Source organism: Hoplias malabaricus, chromosome 15, assembly GCF_029633855.1.
Source record: "Hoplias malabaricus isolate fHopMal1 chromosome 15, fHopMal1.hap1, whole genome shotgun sequence".
In the NCBI taxonomy this organism is placed as follows: Eukaryota; Metazoa; Chordata; class Actinopteri; order Characiformes; family Erythrinidae; genus Hoplias; species Hoplias malabaricus.
In genome coordinates this window covers 3,822,424-3,834,875 of record NC_089814.1, presented here as the reverse complement: position 1 = coordinate 3,834,875, position 12,452 = coordinate 3,822,424, and the positions used below count along the sequence as shown (strand labels likewise).

Here is a 12,452-nt window from a genome sequence, read left to right as displayed (position 1 = left end):
TTGATTCACAGAACACAGTAAGTCAGAAGCTGAAAGGAAGGCAGACAGTAAAGCAGCACTAGGTAAGACTTGGTATTTGTGCTCCTGGGTAATACACTTATACACAGCACTGTCCTGAAACCCAGGGGGAGGGGGGATGGTTTCCTACCCTCCTCCTAAAGTAGTGCAGTTTCTGCAGTGCTGAGTCCAGAGCAGAACAGAGGCTTTGTGTTCCCTATTACAGTTCATTACAATGATTCTGAAGCTGTGATGTATTTTGATGTAAAAAAATACTACCTATTGTTGCTTTAATTTGAAATTGTTAGTTGCACAAGAAAGTGTTACAATACATTTTTATGTTTATTTACTGTTTTATAAAAGTATTTTGGTTGGTTTCTACCTGGAACTGTGCCCTAAATTTCAGGCGTCGAATCAAGTCGCGAAGAAAAATGAGCGCTCTACTCTTGTCCCCATCATCAGAGTTCAAACCCTGGTGATGCCTCAGAGTCACACGGTGTTTTCCACCAAAAAAGGAACTGAATGGTTCCCGTTCTCTAATCTAATTTGGAACCAGTCGGCAAGTTTCCAACAACATGAATTAGTCTCTGCCCCAGAAAAGTTAGTTCCCAGCTGGAAGCAAGAAGAGTTGGTCCCTTAGCGTGAACCGTGGTCGAGTCGAGATAACGAAGCTCCAGAAAGAGCTCAGAGCCTCAAGTACAGCCTTATGGCACAGTGGATCTGGACGGGGCCTTGACAGAATGTTATAGAAATGAATAAATCAGAATCTAAACTGTTCACGAGCTCAGTGGACGACTCAGACATCACTTACACACACATTATACCCCACGCTGTAAACAAAGAATTTAAAAAAAGACCCTGTCATGACTCCATTTATCTTCAGCTCTCTTGCCGATTTCACCCAGAGCGACGCCGAAACCAAGCCCCCACAGCGCCTGGGTGTTTCACCTCCTCGCTCTTGCCGTCCTGAGGCTGGGGGCTCTGCGTGTGATTGGTGGGAGACTCGCTTATGGACAGAGCAGATCACCAGTAATGATTATAGCCCAAAAAATGAGCTACTCACCCTACAGTCATCACCTCTCCCGAGTTCCTGTCGGTCACAAAATTATTGGCGATGGTCATGATCACAGGCTGGATGATCTGAGAGAGGAACAAAGAGGGCTCAGGTCATTACAACGACATTACACACCTGAAACAGGCTCTACGCCGCAGGACGTTTATTATTCCATTAGTCATTTAAAAGGTGTGTTCACGTGAGTAAGCATTAGAACAGATCTGTACATTCCCTGAGTCGCTATTAAAAGGTGCTGTACACGATTCTGAAGAACAGCTGTAGATATTTGAACAGCAAAAGAATTGCACCCTTCTGTGCTGCTTCAGAAGCTCCGCCCCTTGAATGGATGTGTAATGGATTGAAACTGTGGACAGCACCTTTAATGAGTGGGTTTTATTTACCTCTGGGGGAACGAGCTGGTGGGCGGCTTGAGCAGCACACAGCAGGATCTTTGTAACTTCTGGAAAACGAGGAAAGGAAAATAACATCAGGTGTTTTCCGGACTGAGCCGTTTAAAAAGAGCTGGTACGGTTTGTGAGATCCTGGCTTGTGCCCAGGGACTGCACGTGGGCCGTGTATCAGTGCAGCACTGATCAGGGTAAAGCTGGATGAATGAATGAACAATGTCTATTTAACAGTTTAGCTTCTTTTTAAAAGTGGAATTATTGACAAACCGATCAAAACGTGGACTCATTCAACTAACGTGGGGGACCCCAGGGGGAAAGCCACAGACGTTAGAGAACCAGTGCCCCTCTCATCACATAACACTCCTTCATTATAAACACGTATACGTTTATTTATAGAAGTACACATTCAATCTGAAAAACAGTACTTTGTCATAAATAATTAATACAAATATATTTTTCTGGTGTTTTTTTTTTTTCAGCCCTTATTCCTCACAGGCATATTAATCCATCACTGATATAATGGACAGTGAGGGGTGGGGTTTACCAGCTCTGGTGACATCTGTAGATTAATTCAGGGTCAAGAAAAAACAAAGAACACAGTCCAGAGGTCCAGGGCGTACCTCGAGACGGTCAGTACTCACCTCTCTGATGAGGCTGAAGGAAGCGCTGGACAAACGGGTAGAAATTGAAGAGGAAAAGCTGCAGAAAAACACAGATAACTCCTTATAAATTCATAAATTCTGTGTTCAAACAGCACTGGACTGTACAGCAGAGAGAAAACACACCAGTGAACGCACAGCTGTGAGACACCGTCTCTTTCCAAGGATATTATTCTAACAGTGGAATTAAAATATGAAAAACACTCAATATTTATTAACTTTCACTTTAGAGCATTCACTGCTGCAGGAGATTAGAGAGAGTGTAAAATCCAACATGTCGCTGCAGATACTCCCCTCTCTCTTTAAACCTTTGTGTTTTTTACTGCAGCTATCACCGATTAACTTCATACAGCGGGCCGCATTTGTCCAGGGGCCGGACTGTGGACACCACTGCATTCAAGGGTTTGTTTATTTACCTCATGGATGCCCACGAGTCTGGAGATGAGCTCCATCAGCATGATCTTCACCTCGAAGCGTTCCTTAGAGCTCTCCAGCTGCTTCAGGAGCTTCTCCGCGAAATCTGGAACAAAAACAAAACGGTGTCCAATTTTAACAAGAAACAAAGACAAAACAGAGTGAGACAGAGAGAGGAGAGAAAGAACGAGAGGAATCACATTCATGTCATTCCTTCAGATGGTCACCTTGAGGATCGTGGATCAGGTGAATGGCAGAAAAATTGAAGACTTCCGCCTTCTTCTTTTTCTTATGTTTCTGGCAAAAAAAATATGATTAGATCTTATTACAGTTAACAACATTAGAGTTAAAATGATGACGACCAAAAAAATTCAGTCCAGATACAAACAATACATTTAATAAATAAATGTATAAATAAATATAAATGTTCATGTAAAAACAAGCTGGTTGAAAGGTAATTTTACTTTTTAATGCACATAAACTAATGAAGATGAAAGGGGCCTAAATATTAACTTTACACATGGTGCAGAAACCACAGGCGCAAGTGCAAATCAATTTTAACAATATTTTATTTGAAATTTCCAAATAAATGTACACTCTGGTGTCTGAACCTTATTTGAATGTTCTAGTCCACCTTAACAATCTCACCAATCCCAACGCTGCCCCATTTCAGTTGGAATGCAACATTCAAATAAGAAGCTTTAGCACCAGAACATAGCGGCAGATTGATTTAAGGTGGATTAGAAAGATAAATAAAAGTTATATGTCAGTCCACCATTTAAGGTGGAAAGGAATATTCATTTACAAAGTTTAGGCATAAACTGCTGTCCCATTAAATGTGGATTAGTGCCATGATCTTACTGCTGAGCCATATAAGGTACACTGGACAATTTAATAAAGCTGGTGCCAGTTGGGAGCGGCACGGTGGCACAGCAGTTAGGTGTCGCAGTCACACAGCTCCAGGGGCCTGGAGGTTGTGTGTTCGATTCCCGCTCCAGGTGACTGTCTGTGAGGAGTGTGGTGTGTTCTCCCTGTGTCTGTGTGGGTTTCCTCCGGGTGTCTGTCTGTGAGGAGTGTGGTGTGTTCTCTCTGTGTCTGTGTGGGTTTCCTCCGGGTGACTGTCTGTGAGGAGTGTGGTGTGTTCTCCCTGTGTCTGTGTGGGTTTCCTCCGGGTGACTGTCTGTGAGGAGTGTGGTGTGTTCTCCCTGTGTCTGTGTGGGTTTCCTCCGGGTGATTGTCTGTGAGGAGTGTGGTGTGTTCTCCCTGTGTCTGTGTGGGTTTCCTCCGGGTGACTGTCTGTGAGGAGTGTGGTGTGTTCTCCCTGTGTCTGTGTGGGTTTCCTCCGGGTGACTGTCTGTGAGGAGTGTGGTGTGTTCTCCCTGTGTCTGTGTGGGTTTCCTCCGGGTGACTGTCTGTGAGGAGTGTGGTGTGTTCTCCGTGTGTCTGCGTGGGTTTCCTCCGGGTGACTGTCTGTGAGGAGCGTAGTGTGTTCTCTCTGTGTCTGCGTGGGTTTCCTCCGGGTGCTCCTGTTTCCTCCCACGCTCCAAAAACACAGGTTGGTAGGTGGATTGGAGATTGTGAGTGTGTGAGTGAATGTGTGTGTGTGTGTGTGTTGCCCTGTGAAGGACTGGCGCCCCCTCCAGGGTGTATTCCTGCCATGCGCCCAATGATTCCAGGTAGACTCTGAACCCACCGCAACCCTGAACTGGATAAGGGTTACAGATAATGAATGAATGGTGCCAGTTGACCGTAAAGTGTGCAGCAGTAAGGTTTCTGTGCCTAGCCACTAGGACGTAACTCCTGCACCATTTAAGGTGGAAGCGAACATTCTATAAAGAAGAATATGTGCATTTTTTGGTGGAACGGACTGCTCTATGATGAAGCTCAGGTGTAAGGAAGTGTATGTTATTAACAGCTTTTTAAAATGTTCTGTTCTTGGACAGACTGTGTCCTGAATTTCGTTTGTTTCTGGCCAATAGCTGTCTGTTCAGTGCATCAGTGATAAGAGTACACCTCTTTACCCCCACCAGCCACACAGTTATAAACAGTGAGGCTCAGGTACCTTCAGAACTTTCATGGCTTTCTCCAGCTTCTTCTTGTTCTTGGATGTTTTCCTTCCAGTGGAGTATCGGACCATTAAATCTCGGGCCGTGGGTCCATCGTCCTGGAAACCAGAGATTCGTTTGATCAGAAATCAGGGGGAAAAGGAAGCGCTTAGTGTTTAAAGTCATTAACAGCAAAGTAGAAAAGGTTTAAAACATTCAGCCACAGACACGACCGAGCTCAGGCGCTGGTGTTGATGATTCATTTGGACAACAATCATCACCGGATGAGCTCCGTAACTCCAGAGAACACAGTTCCACCGCTCCACAGCCTTTAGCTCATATGTAACCGCCCCAGATCGTCCCGTTTATACAAACTGTGTGTGCAGTCCTTGACTTGTTTATGAACACAATGCTTCAACACACCTCCGACTCTGAATCACTGTCTTTTTTCTCCTCTTCATCTTTACCCAGGAAAAACGTCAGCGCCCCCACCAGGATCTGGACACAAACACAAACACCACGATATAAATAAAAACAGCAGTAGAAATGAGTGAAAGAGGAGGACAGTGAAAGCGGAGAGAGTAAAGGTAAGTCGTACCTTCGTGACGTTGGAGAAGCAGGCTGTTGTGATGACGTTCACTGTTTTGGCATCGTTCCTAGTCAAAGAAATGAAGAAGATTATTTAAAACAACAGCAGCTTTAGAAACACAGAGCCACATAATAGTGCACAGTGCCCTCTGTATGTGGAAGGGGATATTTCCAGGATCCCTTTATACAAGTTCTTTATATAAAATGGCATAGTATTTGCAGAAACCTTCACACACCCTGCGTCCACTGAACCATCTGTAGATCGCTGATCATCCTTAACATAGTGTGTTTTTTTATGGAATAAAATTAGAATCCACGTGACGTCTCAGCTGTCCAAAGCCTGGAGACCCAGCGTGAATCCCATTTCTTATTTTTTCGTTTCATTCCCAGGCGACTAGCGCCGCTCTGTAGCAGCTCTGCACCAGTCTGCAGTGATATCAGAGGAGCTGCTGGACTTTAGTTACATTTAGAGCCTCATTCTCCTTCAGAAGAGTTCCACAATTAGAGATTACCCCCCTCTCCTCACTCTTCTGTGACATGGAGCTCAGCTCAGATTCTCATTCTGCAGAGTTCTGATCAAACCTTCAGTTCCACCTTAAATATTGCATTAACGTCAGGTGCTAGAATGTAATTGATTCACTATTTAAGGTGGAACTGGAAATTTACAGCTAACTCCTGAGACCTCAGCTGCTCCTCGTGCTGTTTTCAGCTCGTTCTAAAGTAAAGGGCCATTATCCACTGAAACTACATTAAACTCAGAGAATACACTGAGGATCGTAGAGTTTAAAGGAGGAAACACTGACACCTGTGGGTTACTTAGGGCGCTGCACAGCGTCTCGCCGCTGATTCACAAGGCATCATAACCCTCCATTTGGAGCGTGACTCTGAAAAATCTCTTTCTGAAGGGCCATGTCGCCACATACTTCACCCCACCCCTCCATCCCGACAAGAACTAAGAGCCCTACTTTGAGTCTAGGTAAAAAAGAGGGGTGGGGCTAAGTGGAAAGGGCAAGGGCTGAAATGGGATTCGACTGGTCTTGCTCTCTAGGTGGATGGGAGCCCCTCTCCCACATTCAATGTCCATGGTGCTAACCAGCACGGACGTGTCAGCTGATGTGACAGATCTGTGCAGTTTGCATACTCCTCCAGCTCGCCGAGATGTTGTGTGGGGAGACTCAGTGAACTGGAGACCTCTAATAACTGGGAAAAAAATTCAGTATTAAACAAGTATTTAAAAAAAGCTGTTTTACCAGATGTTTCTTTTGTACAGGTCCACCATAACATCCAAAGAGATCTTGGCTGCGATGGGATTGGAGTCTCTCAGCATCGTGTACATGAAGTTCTGCAGAGTCTGTGGAAAGAGGGGTAATGAGAAAACTGATGTTCTGCTGTGACTTACATTTATACAGCGCTTTACAAGACCAGTTCAGTACAGTATCCCTGTCACTACAGCCAAGCATTAATCATACAGGCCTATGCTAAGCAGCCGCTCACCTTTTGCGTTAGCTGCAGGACTTTATCTGGTTTGTAGTTTGATGACTAAACACTGTCCGTATCATTAGGAGATCACGTGATGATCCCTGGTGATGAGTCACCAGTAACACAGCAGCCGCTCCGGGGCTGAAATAAAGCGCATTATTTTCGACTACGGCACCTCTTCTCCGTTTCCTATGTTCCTCATGATCCTCATGCTCAGCTCCGGAGCTGGCCCCGTGCGGTTCTGCAGCGGGGGAGTAACAGCGAGGAGACAGTTCACAGGCTTTTGTTCCCCCTCTTTCTGGAGCTGCTCATTACCCCCTCAGAGCAGGGACGAGCGGGTGAACGGTGGTCGGTGTTGAAGGAGCTGTTTCACCCAGCGCAGATGCCACTCTATAGGACATTCAGACTGTATTCCACATCCTAAGGACAGCTGTGCCATCATTAATGATAATTAAAGATTCTGATTGTGAAAAGCATAACTCATTCTCTCTCTGTCTGTGTTTGAAGGAAAGATGGGCCTCCCTCGCCCCTAGTGACTCAGCACAAAGCCAATGTGTTCATCTGGAACTGAGCACTTAGGGTTCTCCTGCAAGCGTGTTGAACTCCACTGACATTAACTTAGCATCCGTTAGCAAAGATGTGGTGGAGCTTCACAGGTTTCAAAGCAGTCTTTGGTTAGTTGTGTGATTGTTGTCTGAGTTTCATGAGTTTATTCAGATCACGAGACGCTGTTCGTTTGTGTTCGTCTGAAAAGACGTAAGGATCAGTCTGAAATACTGTATGATCAGTGCAGTGCTCTACTGAACACACCCCGACGCCTCACACACACACACACACCACTGCGTCTGTATGGAACACAAGAGCACTCACTGTGTTGAGTTTGTTGTTTTTGTGTTTAGCGTTGATGTTCTTGATGTCCGTCACAATGTGAGTGTACAGCGTCTGTGGAGAGAAATCAGAGGAGTACGGAGAAATAAACTTAATCTTAGAAATGTAAACGTATAAAAGAGATTAGACATAATAATAAAGACACCGAGAGTAAGAGAGAGAGACACTGGAGAGAAAGAGAAAAGAGAGAGGGAGAGGGAGAGCGAGAGACAGCGGAGAGAAAGAGAGAGGGAGAGCGAGAGACACCGGAGAGAGAGAGAGAGAGAGAGAGAGAGAGAGAGAGAAAGTGAGAGACACCGGAGAGAAAGAGAGCGAGAGAGTGAGAGACACCGGAGAGAAAGAGAGCGAGGGAGAGAGAGACACCGGAGAGAAAGAGAGCGAGGGAGAGACACCGGAGAGAAAGAGAGCGAGGGAGAGACACCGGAGAGAAAGAGAGCGAGGGAGAGACACCGGAGAGAAAGAGAGCGAGGGAGAGACACCGGAGAGAAAGAGAGCGAGGGAGAGACACCGGAGAGAAAGAGAGCGAGGGAGAGACACCGGAGAGAAAGAGAGCGAGGGAGAGACACCGGAGAGAAAGAGAGCGAGGGAGAGACACCGGAGAGAAAGAGAGCGAGGGAGAGACACCGGAGAGAAAGAGAGCGAGGGAGAGACACCGGAGAGAAAGAGAGCGAGGGAGAGACACCGGAGAGAAAGAGAGCGAGGGAGAGACACCGGAGAGAAAGAGAGCGAGGGAGAGACACCGGAGAGAAAGAGAGCGAGGGAGAGACACCGGAGAGAAAGAGAGCGAGGGAGAGACACCGGAGAGAAAGAGAGCGAGGGAGAGACACTGGAGAGAAAGAGAGCGAGGGAGAGACACTGGAGAGAAAGAGAGCGAGGGAGAGACACCGGAGAGAAAGAGAGCGAGGGAGAGACACCGGAGAGAAAGAGAGCGAGGGAGAGACACCGGAGAGAAAGAGAGAAAGGGAGAGCAAGAGAGAGAGAGCAAGCTTTACCTTCCTGAGGAGTTTATCGTGGCAGCGCAGCAGCTCAAAGAACAGCTCCAGGAGGCTGCAGGGTTCGATCAGGTCCTTATTCCTCAACAGGATCAGAGCTTTACAGAACGTCTAGAGGAGAGAGAGAGAGAGAGAGAGAGAGAGAGAGAGAGAGAGAAAAAACTCATCACTCCAGAGAACACAGTTCCAATGTTCTACAGCCCAAAACCATCCGTGCCACACACAAAACAGCGCTCTCACCATCCTGAGGTCCGAATCCAGAACCGTGTGGTGATTTAACAGGAGCTCCGTCAGCTCTTTGGGGAAGTTGGACAGTTCCTCCACATAGCAGTGTCCGACCTGCGGAGCAACAACCGGGCGAAGATTTTACTGTGTGCTAGGACTCTTCTTTATACAAATCCAATGCTACAAAACCAGCAATAAGCTCATGTTACATTAATCCCACAGAAAAGCAGTGTAGTAATATATTTTAAATTAAATCCCCTCTGAACAGAAGCCAAAGAAGAAAACGTGGACCAGACCTGGGCCAGGAACATCACCAGCTCGGACAGGTCCTTGCTGGGTTTGTCGGGCTGGTGTTTGAAGATCTGGAGGTTGGACTGATAGTGCCGGAACTGCTGCAGGAACTGGAAAATATGAGAGAGAGAGAGAGAGAGAGAGAGAGAGAAAGAGAAAGAGAGAGAGAGAGAAAGAGAGAAACGATAAACAACTAGAGGACAACAAACACAAAGCTACTGTCTCTGTCTCTGACTCTACATCTACAAGGTGGACCAACGAGGGAGGAGTGTCTCACAGAGTGGACACAGGGTTTAAAAACTCCAGCAGCACTGCTGTGTCTGATCCACTCTACACCAGCACAACACACACTAACACAGCAAAGGGAGGGGAACAAAGTATGCAGAGCAACAGAAGGACTACAGTCTGTAATTGTACTGGTCATTGGAGCTGAGAGGATGTACATAAATGTGTGTAAGGTTAGGGCCACAAACACCACTCTAGCTCCACCCTAAAGACTGGGATGAGCTCCATTAGAGAGAACACAGTTCCACGTATTACTTCATTCTCCTGGACACACAGTGAACGTTAGAGTGAAGACGACGTCGCCCTGAAGGCTCCTCTGTGTGGAAGTGCGATGTTAAAGGCTGTATGTCACAGAACTGTTCACGGCGTGTGTGTTTACCTCCTCGGTGTAGGACGCGGGGTCTCTCTTGATGAGGTTCTGCAGCTGGGGCAGGTTGGTGGGCAGTTTGTTGTTGTGTCGGCCCGACATGTCTCCGCTGGAGTTTGTTTCCTCTTCTGTATTAGTTTAGACTTTGTTCTTTAATAACACACAGCGTGGCTCACCAGGGCAGCGCCATGATACACAGTCTGACGTCAGAGGACTACGGGGTTAACGGAGGGACAAACTGAACGCCGGGAGAAAGACGTTGCGAAAAAAACAGAGTGAGGACCGGAAGCTCTCTCAGCGTGGCCTGCTCTCCCGCTGTAGCTCCACCCCCGTGGCCTACGGACCCAGACAGACTCAGACTCAGATCACTGTCCTGTACCGGATAGAACTCACTTATAATCTTTACATTCACAGAGACTTTTATTCTGGAAAACACACTAATACAAATATCACCAACAACTCTGAGAGATATAATAATGAGTGTAAGACTGATATAAAATGATTAAATGATAAAAATGATGACACTGTGCTGGATTTAAATTATTTACTGATCTTATTTATAAAGAATAACAAAAAGAACCTAATGAAGGAGAAAAATGTAAATTACACTGTGAATGGAAAAGTGCTAAAATGTGGCATTTTGTCTAAAATTCTGTTTAATCAGCAGTGGTCCGCCCAGAAAACGCTGTGTAAAACACTAGTGCACCTCCACCTCTGCCCTCAGTGGATCAACAGTGGTCCTCCGTCTCCTTGCTCTCAGTGGAGTTTGATTTGTGGCAAAAATAAACCTTTTAAACATTAAACATAAATAAGAAAAAAAACTCAGTGTGTCAAATATATCAAATTAATAACAAACGTTTAATTTGAAATGAACATTTTATTGCTCAAAGGTTGCTCCGTAGTGGCTCAGGAGACATAAGGGTGATTCTCCTAAACTTCCTTAAACTCGGCACGTTATAGTTTTCCTTTAGTTATTTACTTGTGTGTGTGGAAAGCACTGTTGATCTCTGCTCAGTTTTGTCAAAGGAATCTTATCTTTTCATTCGGTCCTGGGTGGGATCCTCTCCTCGGGTCACTGTCTGTGAGGAGTGTGGGTTTCCTCCTGGTGTTCCTTCCTACCGAAGGGTCTGGAGCTGACCCTGGAACACTGGGCACAAGGCAAGAACACACCCTCAGTCACAGTCCACACACACACACACACACACACACACACACTGTAACTGTATTAAACTGTCCACAGGGGTGTGTGTGTGTGTGACCTGTGACTGAGGGTGTGTTCTATTCTTGTGGCCAGTGTTTCAGGGTCGGCTCCAGACCCTTCAGTAGGAGGAGTCAGAAATGCATTTCATACACAGCTGGGTCGATCTCGGACTGTCACGGGATGTTCTGGAGACTGGAGGTGTATATTCCTGACGTCCCAAGTTGCAGAAACTCACTTCACAAAACAAAACTCTTACACACACTAAAGGATGTGGGTGAAAACAGAGGTTTTCTTCGTGATACAGGACTGTGCCTGACATCTTCACACACTGAACCGCCCCACACTAAAAACTCTTGGCCGCTCGTTCTGGACTCCAGGACGTTTCATCTGACCTGTGGGCATCAAGGAGCCGCTGTGCACACGTCTTTAGCACCACTTAGTCATCAGTTTGTAACCAGTTCCATCTGCGGTAAGCCCTGCCCTTCCCCAGCCCAGCCCCACAGACGCCGGAACAGGATGAAGGGGTTAAAGATGAAAGAATGAATAACAATAAATGGTTTTTATTAGTTGCTGTTACAGTCCTGAACATTGTAAATAAATGTCAATTAAAATGTGTTATAACATTCATAAATGGTATGTGGTGTATTACTTAAGACTCTGTTGTGATGATCCTAAATGTTAATTAAATACTGAATTACACACAAACATTCATAAATAACACATTGCTATGGTATCCCGGGTGGGGTTCGACAGTTGCTATGGTATCCCTGGTGGGGTTAGACAGTTGCTATGGTATCCCAAGTGGGGTTAGACAGTTGCTATGGTATCCCAGGTGGGGTTAGACAGTTGCTATGGTATCCCAGGTGGGGTTAGACAGTTGCTATGGTATCCCGGGTGGGGTTAGACAGTTGCTATGGTATCCCAGGTGTCGCTAGACAGTTGCTATGGTATCCCAGGTGTCGCTAGACAGTTGCTATGGTATCCCAGGTGGGGTTAGACAGTTGCTATGGTATCCCGGGTGGCTGTGACAATGTTGACATGTACTATTAAGATTTATGCGTTGACAGGGATGTGAAAACACAGCTATAATGGTGATAAATGTAAAGAGTAATGTGAAAGGAAGAGCCTCACTATTTCAAATGATTGTAATGGTATCCAGGTGGTTGCCAAGGAAGTTACCTTAGCAACAGCCTTAGCAACCACCTGGATACCATTACAATAAAGTAGTTGCTATGACATTTCAAGGGAATCTCTTAAGGTGTCCATTGTGGTCACTAGGGCGGTTGCTATGGTATTCCAGGTGTTGGCTAAGGTCATGCGTATGGTTGAGTGACAGTGGTGGATGTGTTTCACTGTGACCTAAGATGACCTCATTCATTCCTATGGGAATGTGGAAACTGTACAGATCACACAACTCTGCACCGGCTTTCATCGCACAATCATAAATAACACGCTACTCTAATTGCAGTTAATATTTATAACTGGGTCTTAGTTATTTACCATTTGACCAACTGTAAGCAAAATTTGTATTTAACGCAATAACACAAGCATTTTTCCCAT

General features: G+C 45.8%; 1 protein-coding gene across 1 annotated transcript in view; it reads right to left on the bottom strand.

Moving 5' to 3' along the window:
* The window catches only part of sdad1 (SDA1 domain containing 1), a 39,470-nt gene extending 29,472 nt beyond the window's left edge, over positions 1-9,998 (bottom strand). The window contains exons 1-14 of the mRNA XM_066646368.1: positions 9,704-9,998; positions 9,045-9,149; positions 8,764-8,862; positions 8,524-8,634; positions 7,514-7,585; positions 6,415-6,515; positions 5,175-5,232; positions 5,000-5,074; positions 4,594-4,695; positions 2,759-2,828; positions 2,534-2,637; positions 2,100-2,157; positions 1,453-1,511; positions 1,061-1,137 (exon numbers count right to left, since the gene is read on the bottom strand). Coding sequence (XP_066502465.1) covers positions 1,061-1,137; positions 1,453-1,511; positions 2,100-2,157; positions 2,534-2,637; positions 2,759-2,828; positions 4,594-4,695; positions 5,000-5,074; positions 5,175-5,232; positions 6,415-6,515; positions 7,514-7,585; positions 8,524-8,634; positions 8,764-8,862; positions 9,045-9,149; positions 9,704-9,793 — 1,181 coding nt within the window. The 5' untranslated portion in view covers positions 9,794-9,998. The remainder of the gene's footprint in view (positions 1-1,060; positions 1,138-1,452; positions 1,512-2,099; positions 2,158-2,533; positions 2,638-2,758; positions 2,829-4,593; positions 4,696-4,999; positions 5,075-5,174; positions 5,233-6,414; positions 6,516-7,513; positions 7,586-8,523; positions 8,635-8,763; positions 8,863-9,044; positions 9,150-9,703) is intronic.
* Between the last annotated feature and the right edge of the window lie 2,454 nt (positions 9,999-12,452).